Source organism: Ammodytes marinus, assembly GCF_949987685.1.
Source record: "Ammodytes marinus genome assembly, chromosome: 9".
Classification (NCBI taxonomy): domain Eukaryota; kingdom Metazoa; phylum Chordata; class Actinopteri; order Uranoscopiformes; family Ammodytidae; genus Ammodytes; species Ammodytes marinus.
In genome coordinates this window covers 18558985-18577373 of record NC_137213.1, presented here as the reverse complement: position 1 = coordinate 18577373, position 18389 = coordinate 18558985, and the positions used below count along the sequence as shown (strand labels likewise).

Sequence of the window (18389 nt, the reverse complement as noted above, 5' to 3'; positions counted from 1 at the left end):
TATTTATATAGCACCTTTAAAAGCAATGGTTTACAAAGTGCTTCAACAAAATACGTACAAGCAAGTACAATCATACAGATAGCAAATCACTAGATACAATGTTTGGGTTGGCTTTTAACTGAGAAATCACTTTTCGTGTGGCACTTGTGGATATTTTTGAAGGAAGTCCACTTCTAGGCAGATGTTCAGTCACTCTTAAAGCTCTCCATTTGTAGATGATTTGCCTCACGGTGGACCGACGGAGCTCAAACTTTTTTTAAATAACTTATAGCTGTCCCCAGACAAATGTGCAACATCAAAACTGTATTCCGTAGATCCTCTTAGATTTTCTTTCCTCTTGCCATGTCTGACCTGTATTGGTTCACTTAGGTGGGCCGAAACTGACCTGGTTTAATCTGTTACCTAGTGCTGCCCAATTTCTTCCTTAAAGATCCGTCATTACATTGGTCCATTTCTTCACTCAATTTGGCCCACCTGATTGTGTTTACCTGCTATATTTAAGCAATGCAGCTCAGGGTTCACAAACTATTGATTTCCGTAAAAGAAAAATGTTGAATTGATAAACAAACATCTGGTATTTCATATGAAAATACTGGTATTGATAAAAATGAATTAATAATGGTTAAAATAAATAACATTCCAATAGGCTCAAGGGGTTCACATACTTTCAAGCAGCACTGTACATCATAAATAGAACAGATTTTACAACTAAAATGGATACATTTTTATTGTTCTGAACTAGCAGATCCATTGGTAGCTCTATGTAAAGTAGGTCAAATGCCTTATATGGAACATAAGGCCATTCAACCTATAGTATACAGTACAGCAGTCAAATACCTCACCTCACCACACCACTGACCCGCTTTCCTGTACAAACAATCTCTGGCTTCATTCATGAAGCTCAAGCTGAAAATAGATAAATAAATATTTAATTTATTTTTAATTTAACTTTTATTTATCCTCAAGAGACCAATTGAGGGGTGACCCTAATTTACAATGACGTCGAGAAATAACCTTCATGCTGAAAACAGCACCGTTAAATATTTTGTATTTAATACACAGATATGAAGAAATTGATCTCTAAATATTCCACATTACCCCCCCCCCTTATGTTTATTCTATTACATAACATTTCAGGTATTTAGGTCACACGTATCCTATGGCATAAAAGGGGGGGGGGAGGGGGTAAAACTGAATTTAAGCCAGGAATATTAGCAGCAATGAGGGAATTGGCTTCACACACTGTGCTGTCAACCATAAGTAGATTTAAAAGACAGAAGAAATGAAAACTGCATGAAATATGATAGGAAGAAATCATTCAAAAACAAGTGAAAATCTAGCTGGCAAAAGAAAAACATGCCGCACCATGTGAGTCTTATACAACCGGCTTTGATACAGATAGGTTGTGATCAACACAAGAGTATAATCAGATGAAGAATGGATCTTGTTTTTAAAGCAACCGCATGGACTCAGTCTGTGCCTTTGATGCCAAAGCCATGAATTCACAAGGCCAACGGACAAGTGGTTTCAGACAGGCGGCTCTCACACTGTGAACAAGGGTAGAAAAGTGTCTGAAGTTAAGTGGGCAGCCCATATTGGCATAGTTGTAATTTTTCCTTTTTATTTGTTGTAGGCTACTTTCATCATCCACATGTGTGATAGAAAAACTTCATAGAATAATCCAAAAGCCCCACAGTGAAACGCTGATGTTTATTGATGTTTTGACTGGCCTACATGGAGACACAATCACACAGCTGTCTGGGTTATGGCATGTTATTAAGCAAGACCTATACTGTGTGTGCCATAAACAGTCATACATATATGTTAATAAAATTACTATTTCTGATCAGCAAGATGACCCGATTCCTTAAGTGGTTGGCTACACAAAAAGCTTCTCTGAAAATAACTCACTATCACTTCATGATAAGACAACGCTTGGGTGACACAAGCCTGTGACTGGAATTCATTCAAACTCTAAAATCAACCAAGAGTGATGCTGCACTCTGCTGGACATAACTGTCAACTGCATTTTCAGAAAAATAAATCAGCAAGAATGGGACATATTTTAACACTGCAGCAGAAAAGCTTCCGCGGTGCCTACATTTGACCTGTCCTTGTGACATTTGGTCAGTTGAAAATAAATGGACTCTGCTTGCAGTGGGCAGATAAGTTACAGCGCTGAGGTAGGCCTACCTGTGGTAAAACTGAACTACAAATTTGTTTATGAAAAAAATTGACAGTTGGAAACGGAAATATAATTTCCTCGGATAACACCTATTTTGTAGTAACTTCAAATGTTTCTGTTATAACAGACTGGATTTTACAATATTTAATCAAAATATACTGCTGTAGCGATTCGCTTGTGCAGATTTGCCTAGTATGAAGTATGAGTATGAAATTTAAAAGATTTAGTATCACTTATTAATAAATCCACAGTGCATTTCATTTTAGAAATTCCTTTTGAAAAAAAAGATGTAGTCATGTTTTGTACATTGAGAGCAAAACACTCAATGGTTCAACCAGATTACCAACTGAATGGGCATAAGGAAAAAGAAAACTTGGGCAAGCGTTAAAAATGTTAAATTAGCCATTGGTAAAAACAATTAAGATAAAAGGAAATTTTAGCATCAAAGTCCAGTTGAAACAGGGACAGCTATAACAAGCATGTTGCTTCATACATTTTGAAATAGCTTTGATTTTTTTTTAATCATTTGCTCACAACTGTAGGATGTAAATGTAAAAAAATAACGGTGAGATTATTTTTTGGATCCTACAATAAGAGTATATATACATATATATATAAAATTTAAATAGTGATAATTACATGCTAAGGAGGACTGACATAGGCCTACAGATAGGTTACTGCTGAGTAAAGCAGGCTCCCAAAATATGCAGGGCCGCACCATTGTGGTTCAATAATTTTCTAGGGTAATTTATTTTTCCCTTGACTGGAAACAAATTATATATCAAATCGTATTTGTGGGGAAAATGATTGCAGTGTCCTTATTTGTCACGATGTTTTAAGAATTAATGGAAATTTTAATGAATTGTACTGTTTTTTTAAATATTTTTAACAGCCATTACGTCAGGCAGTGTTTGAGGTAAAAACTTAATTTACTATACAGTAAAACACAGGACACCCACTCATCTTAATAAACCAAATTTATTTCAAAACATCTTAACAGGTGAGATGTAGGCCATTCCAAATGAAACTGATGGGGATTCTGCTCCACGTGGAACTGATGGCGGTTCTGCTCCATGGAGTTGGATTGGCCCCTCACTGTTTCAGCGGGCACTGTGAGGAGAAGAAACCAGTCAGTCAGCAGATCAAACAGAACAAGACTCAACCGGACCTACCCTGAAACTCCCTTTGTATCAACAGGATACTAGCAAACGACAGGGAAACCGTGTGTTCTTAGTTCTGGTTATCAGCACATTATAAACTATCATATTTAATATATTTTTTTTAAATCGACAGTTATTCTCTGCCCGGTTGTATAATTGGCCAGCTCTGTGCTGCTTTCGCCTATTGTCACAGGAGTAAATAGGATAAAGATGAGAGCTGTGTGCCGATCACCCTGTTTGGTGAACCCCAGATTGGCTTTGCTGATGCGTCTTCTCGGCTGGGGCAGGCCCCCCATTACCCGTGTCCCCCCGTAAGTGCACACTTTGGGGTTGCGGTCATGAATTGTTTGCCACTTCCCACCCTTGTCTTTACAACTCCTTTCCCCTCCACCGTCGGTGGACACCCAGGCCCCACGCAAACCGTATTACGCGTTTAAATCCAGCGGCCGCCCTAGTGGGGATTTGACGGGGTGGGTTCTACAACGACACAACCTGTTGAATTTAAGCATATTACTTAGCGGAAGAAAATAAACTAACCAGGATTCCGTCAGCAGAAAGCGAATGAAATGTGCTAAAAAATAAGAAGTTTAACAGCCTAGGCTGTGTATTAACACTGACTTGAGGCCAGAAATGGCCCTTGTTGCACCAGGGTCCGGTCTTCACAGGCTATTTTTATTGAACTGTCCATGTTGATAGAAGGGACTTCACAATGCATTTTGCACAATTTTAAAATATATATTTTAGGATTTACTTAAATGTTGAATGGACAACTTCAGTTATTTTTTTTAGATGATGATAGTGACTCAAAACCCATGTTATGATCCAACCCTCTGTTTTGCGATCCATTGCACACCTAAAATAAACACTCACGTAGAAATATGAAACCCGTTACAAAATAGTTCACAGCTTAGTGTTCATGTGTAGAAGGCACTGGGATGTTTGAGCTAACAGCCTGATGTTGAAGAGTTTAACTGTATTGAAAGATGATTTTTAAAGTTTAGCCCACCCCCACTTAAGTGTACAGGAAAAAAGAAATGATAACACCAGCCTTGCAAGAAAAAAAATTAATACTACAATTTGACATGTTTCATTGAAAACACTACTTGGTACTTCAATGTATTTGAAGCACCGCAAGCAATTTCATTGCATAGTTTGTAGACAGAGACACTCGCTGCAACCGATTATTTTCATTATCAATGACAACACTAGTGCCAACACGATTACCCTAGCCAAAACCAATGTCTTCACTTTACCGATTCTCTAATGCAGACAGATCGGGTGACAACTGTTCCCTTAACATCCATCAGTGAATTGGATTCACAGAAACGCACCTATCGCAGCCTCCTGGCTTCTCTTTCTGACTCCAGAAGTGTCAGCACATCTCCCTCTCTGACTGGGCCCTTCACGTTCCTGATGATGGAGCGGTTGCTGTCGTCCATGAACTCAACACGGACCTGCAAGAAGAGCATGGAAAATTACATAAATAGAATAAAATACAAGTGAAAACTTAAAGCCGTCTACGGATCAAATCATTAAAAGGTTGTAGTTCGTCACTCAGGTATTCATGTCCAAACTTAACCACCAATAAGACTACTTTGTTGTTACAGCAATCTTATTTCACACAATTTATACTTTTAATATGCGTTGCTGGAACCCTGCAGTCACACTATGTACCTGAGGGGACATTGGGTACGAGGTGGTCCAGGTTAAACACACACGAATAACGAGACACAGTAAAATGTAACTTATTTGTCTACGAAGTTAAGACATTAATCTATGGTCAGATATTCTGTTGTCTACCACTTCATTTTAGAGGCATTTCATGAGCTCGAACCTTAGATGGGATTTAAGAGAATCCCCATTTTTTAACAGCGTAAAAGGCTACTACCTCTGCCGTATAAAATAGCATACCTGTGTACATTGTCCCTGGGAACCAGTTCTTCCGAGCACTTTGGTAACCTGAAAATAACAAAATACAAGATAAATTGATGGAATACAGGTTTCAAAGTATTCACCAAATGCACCGATGTCTACTAGTGAGCCCAGAAGAGTCTACAACAGGCTAACAGTAAACTAGCTACCACACTGTAGCATGGAGTGGCCTCCATGATGGGCGCACGAGCCGACGTGCCCCACGCTAAACGGCACATGAAAGTCTATTTAGCTTCAAGGTTTTTGGACCGCATGAGACATTAGTTGTTGCTGTAGCGGTATATCCGCACAAATATGGTTATTTTTGTCATATAAGACATTTTCTTACTCTTGCGAGCTTGATCGGCTGCACGCGGCTGGCGTCCATGTTGTCAGGTTAGACCGGAAAGGAAGTCACGTGGTGCACGGAAGAGATATATCGCATTTGTAATAGTCAAATAATTGAAAAATCACAATTTCATTTTGAAATTAAATGAGTTTAAAAAACATATGTAGAATAAATAATCATAAATACTACAAATTCTGTATTTTCAAATTAAATAAAATTTTACATTTCTGTTAGGCTACCGTTTCCGGTGAACGGCCAATACCATTCACATCTTTCAGGGGTGGAAACCTGGTGGAAACCAGGGCCGTACCATCGGTCATTGTGTGATGATTATTTTTGCTAAATCCAAAATAACTAATAACATAATCATTACTTTATAATGTGACATAATAGACTCAATTTAATATATAGGCTATGTTTCTTTAACCCCTATGTATGTGCTAAAACGCAATAAATTGTTTATTATTTAATGTTAAATTGAAATTCATAAGGCCTACTACAAATAATTTCAAGGAATTTGATCCATATGCCTCATGGACCTCAGAGTGTGTCCAATGCAAGACAGTTAAAACCATCCAATAGGAAAAAAATTAAATAAATCAAGGTAAAATACAATAAAAAAATAAATAAAAAAAAGGGCCTCTAAGGCTCTTGCACCTAAGGCTAGGCCTACTGTTTAAATAATCTAAACGTTGTGCATAGCAATGATTTATGCAATTAGGGTATAGGCATAAAAATTATTATATTAGCGGTAAAATAGAAGGATAGATTTAAAATAATAAGTTTTTTACTGTTTGAATGACAAAGATCAGAAGAACTATGGGATCTAATCTACCTGTACTGTGAGTATGAACTTCCTGTGCAAGAGCTCTCTGTAGCCTTATAGCAATACAATGCTGTCACTATACCAGACTCTCCGCCTGCCCTGCTCCCTCAGAACTCAAAGCTTTAAATCACAACACTAATCCCTGTGAACAGTATTTTTAACTTGTGTTTGGACAGAAAGGACAGCAATAGGATTAGAGAAGCAGTAAAGAGGCTGAATCCCTAACTCATGCAGTTGATCTTCTCGCACGCTGAGAGACAGGCACGGAAGATCTCTCTCTCAACATGAAAGCATTTTTTTAAGAGGACAATATTCAGCCTAAATGGAGATATATACTGTTTTTATTGCTTTTCACTGACTTGATCCAAACTTGGTACAAAACAATTTTATTGGTCGGTCTTCCAAGGAGCAGTCAGAATGGAGACGACAATGAAGCCCTTGAAAGTGCTGAAAAAGCGTCGCTCCAGTCTTTTTGCAACGATAAAGCGTGACAAGAGTTTTTCACAAAGCATTGAAGAAGAGGAGCGTGAATTTCCATTTTCACAAGCCAGCTCTGTGAAACCATGGACGTCCATGGACAACCTTGATGCTCATGATGACAAAGAAAGTGCAAAAAAGCCTCAGAGCAAAGACATACCACCACCAAAACGAAGGCAATCAAACATTGTCAACCTCAACATCGGTGGAAAGGTGTTTCACATTCCGACGCATTTAGTACTCAGATACCCAAAATCCAGGATTGGAATCCTTGCCCTCTGCAATGATCCGGCCAAGCGTCTGACACTCTGTGACGACTACAATGTTCGGAACGACGAATTCTTTTTTGACAGGGACCCCATGTTTTTCCACTACATCTTCCACTTTTATTGTAGTAGTGTCCTGTGGGTGATGGATAGTCTCTGCCCTCTTAACTTTGAGGAGGAGATGAAATTCTGGGGGTTGAGGCTGAAGGACACTCCAAGGTGTGCTGTACAGACTTAATGACTTAATGACTTAACAATATCAAAGTCATATTAATAATACGTAATATTATAGTAGTATCAAATTTGGTGTGTTCATTTGTTTTGAAATTACGCTTTTGTTAAAATAGACAATAAACTATCTTATTCTTTGTAGGTGCTGCCGCATTCTGTTTGAGGAGAAGGTGGACGACATCAGAGACCAACTTAAGGTCAACCAGGAGCTGGTGGATGAAATCAAGCCTCACCAAGATGATGAGGGATACAAGAACATGTTTCTTGGATGTATTCGGAAGCCCCTCTGGGACTTGATGGAGAATCCTTACTCCTCACTGGCAGCCAAAGGGTTTGCTGTGTTTTCCAGTCTCTTTGTGCTTATCTCAATTGTTGCCATGACAATGAATACAGTAAAAGAACTTAAGAAGTACAAACTTGGTGACAAAACCTACATGGAGTGGATCGAGGTTAGTTCCATCATTTTCTTCGCCCTGGAATACTTCTTACGGTTATTCACCACATCCGACATCAAACATTTTCTAAAGAGCGCCCTCAACTTTGTTGATGTAGTTGCTGTCATGCCCTACTTCATCCAGATCATTTTAGAGACATTTGTTATTGATATGGAAGACTCCGGTCAAAAGGAAGATATGAAAACCATGGCAAGAGTCAGTAAAGTCAGCAAAGTGCTCAAGGTTGTGAAGCTGATGCGCATCTTCCGTATCCTGAAACTTGCCCGTCACTCCACAGGCATGAGGGCATTTGGATTCACCATCCGACAGTGCTCTGAGCAGGTATGGAGGAATATCAAACAAGATCATTCAAATAAAAACACAGAACATATATTTGGGAAATTTCTAACAGGGGACAGATGCACAAATGAACAATTGTAGCCCAGAAGGTAGAGCGCTTATTGCAGGTTCAATCCCCAGGTCCTCCTGTCCACATGTCGTACCCAAGGGCAAGAAGCTGACTATCATTGGTTTGTGCGCGAATGAGAAGCAAAATTGTAAAGCTCTTTAGAAAAAAGCCCTATATGAATGCAGTCCAGTAATCAATAGAGTACACTTAAAGTATGTTGACAATAGACCACATCTGTAGTTGTACATGGAAGTGGTCTATAGTGATGAACCCATAGATAATTATCACCAATTTGAGCTTCTTTCAGTGCTCTCATTAGTGTTGTTTCCGGCTGCAGCAGGCAGATAATAAACCTACTTTGCAATACAGACAAAGTAAGCTGCTAAAGTACGTGTACATAGTGGAGCCTTTAGCAGCTAAAGAGGCAGGTTTATCCCTCAGGAGTTGTCAGACACCAAAAATAGAACTGAAAGCAGAGAGTGAATTAGGACCTGATTACAAATTAATGCTGATGTTGTGTCATAGTTGCTGGATGTTTAAACAGGCAACATTTCAATAACAAGTTAACCATAACAACATTATAAGGTGTGTTTCGAGCATGTTTCCCCTGCCAAAAAAATCAATTGACAATGTTAAATGTACAATTAAAAAAAAAACATCCATCTTTGGGCCTGGGGAGATTCATGGAAAAGTTTAAAAAGGAGAAGTTCATGACAAGTTATATGAAGGCACAAAGACGTGTCAAAGTCTGGTCAGTAGTTAAGCTTTTATTTCAAGGTATAATTGGTTTTTGAGTTCATGATTCATGATAGGCCGTGAACAAATTCAAGATGCTCTCATTCTTTTCTTTTGTCCTATGTACTAATGTCCTGCCTTAAGTCCCTCACCTGTGGTGGAACAGATCAATATACTGTATATGACAAAATGTTTTTCTGTACAGGAAAAATAAATCATTCTTGCCTCTGTTTTTTTGCAAATACTAGTTTGCGGTCATCACTGTATGAACCTTTTTTGGTAATACATTTGATATATAGGTATTTTAGGTAAATCCAAACTTAAAGTTGTCATCTGAGCTGATCGGTCCTAGATTAATGAATATACTGATTTCTTAATGGAAACTGCTGTTGACATGTACTCTTCTGTCATTGCCAAGGTGTGCTGTCTGTTTCTGTTCATTGCCATGGGCATCTTCACCTTCTCTGCTCTGATGCACTCTGTGGAGGTGGATCAGCCTGGGACACCATTCAGCAGCATACCAGACGCCTGGTGGTGGGCTGCGGTGAGTAGGAAAAACATTATTTTACAGTTCGGTCAAATTCATATAAAATCAGTAAAATAATGTAAAGTAAGTTCGTTTTACGTTTTCTTACTTTTTCCTTGACCTTGACAGAAACGTCATGAATCAAGCTAAAAATTTGATCGAATCTGGATGATTTATTACAATAATTTAGATAAATCAAGCCAAAGTGCAAACAAAGTTAAGCTATACTTGTACAAGGATACATAATGATACATACCAGGCAACACCTGAATTGCTATTGTGGAACAAGGAACCGCATTGAAAGGATTTAACCACCTCTTACGGCTGCCTAGAGTCTTCCTGATCAATTAACTTGGTTATTAACCTTGCTAAGCTGTTCCTCTTGACTGTGCCGACGTGATAGCGAGGGGGAGGTCAGCATGATCAAGCAGTGAGGTGCATTTTGGTTGTCCAAGAGTAGGCCTACTGAGATTTATGCTGCCTGCAGTCAGAAGACACACATGCACAGTGCACACAGAGTCATGTTTTGCACTTCTTTTGTGCCTCTACATTAGATTACATTACATGTCATTTAGCAGAAGCTTTTATCCAAAGCGACTAACAACTGGAGCACACATTCATACACCGATAGTAGCAGCTATTAGGGTGCTGGCTATCTATCAGCAGACATTTTAGGGTTCAGTGTCTTGCTCAGGGACACTTGGACATGTGGCGGGGAGACTGAGGATTGAACCACTGACCCTATAGTTGCGTGTCCACCACCCTGTCCACTTCGCCACAGCCCCCTCTACAGAGCAATGAAGAATCATGAGATCGTATGTAAAGACAAATCTCCCATTGTGAATGAGTGGTTGTCTAAAACAAAATGTATTAAATCTCTCAAGCAGGAAATGTGAGACAGGGCATTTTTCTTGCACTGATAGACTAACCTCCAACGTAGACGTGTCAGCATGGGTCGTTAGTAATGTGTAAAGGGTCTCTATAGATATGAAGAAGTGGATTTCATTACCCTATAACTTTGTCCAGCCATTACCACTGTGTCTGGACAAGATATAGTTACAGTGTAAAACTTGCAGTTACAAAACGGAAGAATAGCATGTTAATTAGTGCTGCTTTGTGGACCAGGCTAGCTGTTCTCCCCTGGTTCCAGTTTTTATGCTAAGCTAAGTCAACTGACGGCTGGCTCTACTTTCACACTTTCAACAGACAAACATGAGAGCGGTATTGATCTTATCATGTAATTCTCTGCCGAAAAGGGATTATGCATACCAAAGTTGTCAAATTATTCCATTAATTATGAACAAAAATAGTAAATTGACATAAGTCTTTTCCATTATGTCTAGTGGATTTTTATGTGGAATTAATGGCCGAAAATACTTTTACTGTTCCACAACTGCTTGGATTCTGTTTAGTTGTTTAATTTCACACAGCAAACAACAGGAAGAAAGAAGATAAAGGTTAATTCCTTCTGATATTTGGTGTGTTGTCCAGCACAAAATAGTAACACCATACTCGGGTGTTACTTGCTTACATTTGAATGTACCAGTGTACTAGTGCGTCATCACTCCGGTCTCTGTAATTGCACTCTTGCACTCTCATGTCGGGACATTCGGATTTTATTCATCTGGTGGCAGCTGTTAACTTATACTGTATGTGTCTAATCCCCTCTAATACGATATAATGCGCCTTGTTTGTTGACCAGGCACAGTGCTTGCGATCAAGGGATGGAAAGTGTTGCAGTGCATTCTTGGGGCTTCAATTGACCATCTTTGCATTTTATTGTACATCTCATGCATGTAAGCTAACCCACTTTAATCTTTCATCCTACAGGTGAGCATCTCTACCGTGGGCTATGGCGATGTCGTTCCCATCTCCTATCTTGGCCGCTGTGTGGCATTTGGCTGTATCTCTTTTGGCATAATCCTCAACGGCATGCCCATCTCCATTCTGTTCAACAAGTTTTCCGACTACTATGCCAAACTGAAGGAACAGGAATACATAGTTTCAACTGAGCGCACATTCCAGCTCAAGAAACGTCTGAAGCGCAAGCTTGACATCTGCTTAGAACCCCAGGCAGACTCTGATGATGAGGACATGCACTTTCAGCCTAGTAGAAGGCAAACCATCCAGCGCACAGTGGACTAAGAGAAGCTGGCAACTTCCGACCTCGCTAACCCTAACCCTAAATGGCCTTATCACCCATGGGTCTAGAAAGTGTAAGACCCCATCTGCCGCTAACTCTGAGCCTATGTGAAACAATCTTAGAGAGGGGAATAGAGGCTGCAGCAAGTTGAGATAAGCTTTAAGCCTCAGATTTACAGTAGCTGCTGTTTGCACTGCGTGGGTGGTGACTCCTTGCTCAAACACGCAAGATGCTCCCAACTTGTTATCTGTTTCTAAAAATAGCCCCTGACTAATTGAAACTAATTTTGATTAAACTGATATAGATGTATGACTTAAGGAGGTCAGGTAGAAACTCATTAATTCATAATTTTTACATTTTACCCACTATAAATAGTGGGTGAAGCTTGTGAAGGACTGTTTTTATCTGAAGTTCTATTAATTAACTATTTTGAAGAAGTACATAGAAGCACTTTTTTCAGTTGTTTGTAAAACCTTTCACCATGCACCAACCAGTTTAACCAGATCACAGTGAACTGTTAGGTTGAGGAAATACAAATATACAAGCTACTGAAACCTTCCAGATTCATGAGCACTTGAGAATGATTGAACAGCTTCTATGCAAAGCACTTAAATGTGGCATTCTTCATGTGTCAGCATGAAGTGGAATTCTTGTCAAAAGCACTTTCCAGTCACTCGGCGTGCTCTTGACTGTGGGAGAAGAGGCGCAGCTGGGGCTGTGTCAGCAGCGATCAAGAGCATGAATGTAATATAGTTTTTTTCGAGGACTACTAGGATTTCTGCTTCCATCTCCTGCCTGGTCAGACAAAGGCAAAAGACAATCATGTTGGATTCTGGTGGCACAGAGATTGCAATCAATTGCGCACAATCAGCTCTTATCTAAATTTAATTTTTAACGTTGGTATTTGAACATTTTGTTTCTGCATGAAACTAAATATCAAGTAGGACAATTGAGAAACACCATGCTCAGTAGTTACACATGGTGCAGTGATGCTTATTATAATTATCAAACATGTTGGTATTTGGCTTGATTCCTGCAGGGTGTGATAATGAGGCTCCATGCTGTTGGCCTGTAGATGTCAGGATCAAGCGCGTCCTGCTGTCAAACAGTCCTTGCATTGTTCCACTGGTTGTGGTTGTGCTACTGCTGTGCTCAGACTGTTCTGTTCAGTGCATTTCTTTGACCAAAATGATGGATTTTAAAGGAAAAGAAGAATTAGAATTTGAATTGGTCAAAATCAATGCCAGGCCCAACTTTTCTAATGTGTTATGTGCGCAATTGTATGAATGTGATAAACATTGCTTTGGTAAAAAAAAGTACAAACAAATGGCAACAGAAGAATGTCACATTACAACATGTATTTAATTGTACAGGCATTTCTAGTTATTTAATTATAGTAAGTTATTCATTCCTTTTTTCAGAGATGAACGTGCATTTATTAATCAGTGGCTGTTAATAATGAGTGTTGCTATGTGCAAATACTTTAAATGTGTTATTTGATTTTTTCCTGAGTATAACATTGGAAGTACAACACTGGAAATCATGTGAACAATGTTAACCATGCAAACCACAGATTTGATTAACCATATTAAAATAAAAATAATACATGTTCTCAAAACCCTTGAAATGTTTCGCTCAATGAATATCTCTTCTTCAGCACTCCTGTGTTATCGTGACCATATTTATAATCATCCCAATTTCCTTCAAATGAAATAAACTTGATGTCTATGTTTATTAAAGGTGGAGTCAGCTTTTCTGGAGGATGTTGTCAAAATCAATTTTGTCACAATCAGTGAATATCTCCTCACGATCCAAAACAAAGGGTATAACAAAGGCCGCACTGTAACTAGCAACACAAACGATTACAGAGCCTAGGCTGTGTATCAACACTGGATTTCTTTTCAGCGTGCACACAGTATGTTGTGGATTGTAAGGAGATATTCACTTATTTTGACAAAAAGGGATTTTGATAACAATCATTCTCCTGAATGGCTGACTCCATCTTTACACAGACACGTGTCTAATTCTTCTGAGGGACGATGCTGCCTGTGTAATGGTATTACAGGATAAGGTAATGGGAGAGATGCCATTGGTTTAATAACTTTGTCAGCATCAATTAAAACCAAAGAGTTCTAAAGGATTGAGGCTGTCTCATGTGACTCAGCCTGGACTGGGTGGACAGGAATAGATGCACTCAGGAAGGAGCAGATACAACTCATCAACCTGACTAAAAGGATGCCATAAAACTTATTTTTGAGCCTTTTTACCAAGTAGAGACAGCCCTACAATGCAGGTTATGGGAATGTCTGCACTATTTAATAAAATGGTAAAAGGAAGGAATCATAGGTTGAAGGTGTATGAACATGCTTAAACATGTGTTATTACCACGCACCTGATACATAAACATTTAACTCTGAATGACCTTAACCCTTCAATGTCCTCCCAACCGTTTAGTAGAGGCCTGTATTAAATAAATGTGGTGTCTGTAAAAAAAGAAATCAACAACAATAATAAACACCCTATTGTTGTTACATCAAACGTCGAAGTCTGAAATGGCTTGGACATGTTCTAAGAATGGACAGTCAGCATATCCCCAAGGTTGCCTTGAGATGGACACCAGCAGGAAAGAGAACACGTGGAAGGCCTAAAACCACATGGAGGAGAACAATTACAGCTGAGCTGGGTGAAATGAACCTTACCTGGGGCGAGGCACAACATGTTGCCAAAGACAGAAACAAATGGAGACACACTATATCGGCCTTATTTCCCACGGGGGAAGAAGAGGCATAAGTAAGTAAGTATTGTTGATCTTATTACCGCAAGAAAATAAGAATGCATTTTTTTTACAAGGTCAAAATAGTATTATGTGATTTGAAGAAGAAAAAAAAATCAAGGAACACAACAACAGCACAAAAAACAAAAAGGCATAGACAGACTGTAGAAATTGTACTATCTAGAATGTAAATCAACAGCATCAGCTTCAACTCCTTTAGCAAGAAAAAAATAATAGGAATCAGTGAGCCGAAAAATGAAACAAGGTGTTTTCATCTTTACTCTAAGTTGAGAATCGCTGCAGTAATAAACCAATCACTGCTCAACAGTGGAGGATATCACCACTAAGGGTTGAAAAACCAATGATAGCCAGAAATCCATTGAAGATATCAAAAGTGCCACCTCTCAGATTTTCCATCAGTGCAGGAATCATGCAACAGTCCTTTCTGGCATGAGTCGCATCATGACCGTGCGACTAGTCTACGGCACATCCTGGGCTGACCATGTGTGTATATCTAATATCCTTGAAGTTGTTCCAATCAGCTCCCATCCCTCAAGAGTGTGTCAAGATAAGATAAGATGTGTGAAAGCAACTGATAAGCAAGGAACATTAGGATGTTTTGACAACTTCCAAACAAACGTGTAAAGGATATGAGCGAAACAGGAGCTTGGAGATGTCAAGGAAATAAACACACGTGGAACCCTAAAACCACTATCGTAGAACTGAAAATCAGCTTATCTAGTTTAGGATGAGACTTGGCAATTAAATACCAGATGACAAAAATGTTTAAGTACAAATAAAAAGATCTTTAATTGTTTGCAAACAATAATCAGCATCTACGTCCGTAAGAGTATGTATGTTTTGACTTAGATGGCACCAGAGAATGATGTGTGTATGATTATGAATAATATATCTGGCTGCATAATCAAATTAACTTGATTATTATATTATGACTATCATATTAATTTCCATAACACCACATTCAGATATGTCAGCACATGGGCTTGTAAGCATCTGAACTGCTTGCAATCCACATCACTTTTATTCTTTAACCTCTTGAACAAAGGACCAAACCCAGACCCTTGTTGGCTTCCAAAGAGCAAACGATGTTCAGTGATTCTCAACCCCCCCCCCCCCCTCCCCCCTCCCTAATACATTAACAAATGCATTTTCCTAATGCCTGAAATGTTTTTAAGGCTGGGCCATAGATCACTGTCAGACTAGATATTTGTTTTATCTCAATGAGAGTCTCAGCCTTGATGATACTTGCCGAGATCAGGACATACTTTTCTTTCACCAAGGCCGAGTACATTTTTCATTCATGCTTTTTGTCACATCAGTGTATTATGAATCCACCTATCTTTGGTAAATCAACTATATAAACCCCTTGAGTTCACCTCATTAGCCACACAAACGCACCACATCACCTCTACTCTCATCCATCCAGCCATTTGCTCAGATATTTTATCCATCTAACCAACAAACTGAGGAGCAGTAACCCCATCATACCATGTCTGCTGTTAAGTGCTGGGTGTCTCTGATGGTGGTGCTAGTGGCCTCAGGGTGTGTGGTCCAGGCCCAGGAGAGGATTAAGATGTGTGGCAGAGAGCTGATACGCCTGGCCGTCTCGTCCTGTGGGAACTCTCGGCTGAGGAGAAGCATCGCAGACATAGAGCTGGGGCACCTTCAAGACGCTTCTCACTGTAAGTGCTTCATGTTGTAATTTTCAAAGGTCATTACGCGTTGATTGAGAGCCATTAGCTTGCTTCAAACGTTTGTATTGTGGATGGATATAAAATAGGTTTTCAATTTGAGACAGATTAGAGACAGATTTAAAACATCACAGTGTCTCTCCTCCCCGCCCCCCGTCTTTTCTTGTTTTTATTTTTTACTAATCTCCAGTTTGCCCTAATTGCCCATCATTACAGTGTGTTGACAACATACCAAATCATCCAAAGTATTAGAATCTACTTCTTACCTTCAAAGTTTCCAGCACTTAAAAACTCATTTCAACTGTACTCTCAAAATTGTAAATGTCGTTTTACCCTCCCTTCAACAGGGGACCAGGATGCCTCCACAGATGAACGGGAAACAGAGTCAATCCCCATCCTTCCAGAGTCGGACATGGAGAAGGCTGTCTTGTCTGTGGTCCCTCACTGGTACCCTGTGTCCTCCCGGATCAGACGAGCGGCTGGAAAAATGTCCGATATTTGCTGTGAGAAAGGATGCAGCATGAAAGAGTTGATCCAGTTTTGCTAGATATCACTCCCTACAATAAGAACATAGCACTTAAATGTTCTGATCTATGCTACGAGGTAGTTCAAAGGGACCCTCGCTAAGGAGTCCTGGAGAAGAATAATTTTTTCGATATTTCCAATGATGTAGCATTATGGCATAAAACACTACACATCAGTAATTATAGACACTTGATCATATTCAATAAATTATTTAATAGATGTTTTATTTGGTATTAATATTATTTATTCTCTCTGCATACTTGTAGAAAAAAGTTTATTTGCAACCCCGAAACTGAAATAAAGCTTTTAAAGATTATTTGTGAAGGTTTATTTGTCATCGGTAATTCCTCAGCTTTTCGTGTGACTGTTTCCTCACATTGTCGAGTTAAATGTCTAGTTTAAAAGGTCAATCAAAGGTCAAATCAAAGCAGCAAAGGTTGAGAGAGCCTGTAATTTTATTTGAAGGTATGGTTCAGGCCTATACTTCCCATCATTAAACTATAGCATTCTTTCACAATTTCCCTGGCTGGGAAACACTTACGACCTCAGAAATCCATGCTCTACTACTATGTAAAGCAGTCTTTCAGCTAAACATTGGTTGTTAATTAAAATGGTTTAAACCTGCAGATAAATTAACTTTGAATTTGCAAATGGATCAATTAAACAAGATTACATTTTCAAGTACAGACCCATGGCGGCACACACAAAAATAAAAACCCTCACTGAGACAGCGTGCAGTCAGTGCAGTTTACAACACTGGTGCTTTCTCTGATAGTGCTAAATCGGATTGAGGCCATTGAGCCAGCCATTCAGCTCCATAATAAACGGAAATAATCTCTGTAACCCGGCCAGTTCCTCACATGGAGGAGTGTGTCATTCTCTCAATGGATAATGAAATGTTGCTGATTATCTGCCACTGTATACTAGCCTGGCTCCGCCCGCCCGCCTACTTCCGGCCAAATTTTATTTTCCCTTCAGTAGTCAGTCTGGGTGTACAGCCCATTTCCCAGTTTTGCCGGAGATTCGACAGCCGGTCCAATCAGCGAACAGAGCGAGTGGCTGAGAACGATGACGTCGAAGTCGCGCTCCAGTTTCAGTTGCCAGAAGCCGGCTCATGACACACGTGACGACCAAACGTTATGCGATTGGTTGGCTAATCCAGAGTGGCACTGGGCAGATCCAATAGTTTAAAACTTTAACAGACACCCGCCTCCATGAGTGAACGTTTGCCAATTACAGCACTTCCAGACCTTCTGTACAAATGAAATGAAGTACGATGGTCTGGTAGCACCAGGCTAACTGTATACTGCAGTCTTCACTAAATGAGTCTTAATAGCAAATTAAATCAGCCTACAGTGACTGATTGGCTAATTGGTTTTATTTGGGGGATTGATGGATTGTGTTGTACATACACTTGGTTCTTATGGAATTTATTTTATTCAATGTGTTATATCTGACAAAACACCCAAAGATGATTTTCTATATGTTGATCAAGTTTTAAGCAAATTATTTTGTTTCAAAGGTTTTTTGACTAAGCGAAAACTACAACCTGATAATGTACACACCAATTCGTCACATCTAAACATGCATTCTACATAACCTTTTCTGAACAATAAACCAATTCTCAAGTTAACTTCTGCACTTTGTAATGATTTGTTCTGTATAATGGCTATTGGAGAATGGCTAAAGAAGAAGAAGAAGTAAGTAAGAAAGTAAATAGAAAACAT

General features: G+C 39.2%; 3 protein-coding genes across 3 annotated transcripts; 2 read left to right on the top strand and 1 right to left on the bottom strand.

Annotated features, from left to right (window-relative positions):
• Window positions 1-3144: 3144 nt before the first annotated feature.
• On the bottom strand, window positions 3145-5674 carry rps28 (ribosomal protein S28). The gene is made up of 4 exons (XM_080033511.1): window positions 5606-5674; window positions 5257-5304; window positions 4677-4799; window positions 3145-3295 (listed from the first exon to the last, which is right to left on the bottom strand). Exons 1-3 carry the CDS (start codon window positions 5642-5644, stop codon window positions 4677-4679), a joined length of 210 nt encoding a protein of 69 aa, XP_079889637.1. The 5' UTR covers window positions 5645-5674; the 3' UTR covers window positions 3145-3295.
• A 1174-nt stretch (window positions 5675-6848) lies between these two features.
• LOC307255373 (potassium voltage-gated channel subfamily V member 2) lies at window positions 6849-11654 on the top strand (the record flags this gene model as incomplete). Its single annotated transcript, XM_080034055.1, has 4 exons — window positions 6849-7393; window positions 7548-8181; window positions 9402-9527; window positions 11340-11654. 4 exons carry the CDS (start codon window positions 6849-6851, stop codon window positions 11652-11654), a joined length of 1620 nt encoding a protein of 539 aa, XP_079890181.1.
• A 4281-nt stretch (window positions 11655-15935) lies between these two features.
• Window positions 15936-16684, top strand: insl3 (insulin-like 3 (Leydig cell); the record flags this gene model as incomplete). Its single annotated transcript, XM_080034054.1, has 2 exons — window positions 15936-16128; window positions 16485-16684. The coding sequence occupies 2 exons, from the start codon at window positions 15936-15938 to the stop codon at window positions 16682-16684; spliced, it is 393 nt and encodes a 130-aa protein (XP_079890180.1).
• Window positions 16685-18389: the final 1705 nt, after the last annotated feature.

What these genes read in the sequence shown, in the direction of transcription:
- rps28 (XM_080033511.1), bottom strand. Translation starts at nt 5,644, where the DNA reads ATGGACGCCAGCCGCGTGCAGCCGATCAAGCTCGCAAGA. An exon ending in AGCCGATCAAGCTCGCAAGA is followed by an intron (nt 5,305 to 5,605) that starts GTAAGAAAATGT and finishes TGTTATTTTCAG; the next exon opens with GTTACCAAAGTGCTCGGAAG. An exon ending in CCCAGGGACAATGTACACAG is followed by an intron (nt 4,800 to 5,256) that starts GTATGCTATTTT and finishes CTCTTCTTGCAG; the next exon opens with GTCCGTGTTGAGTTCATGGA.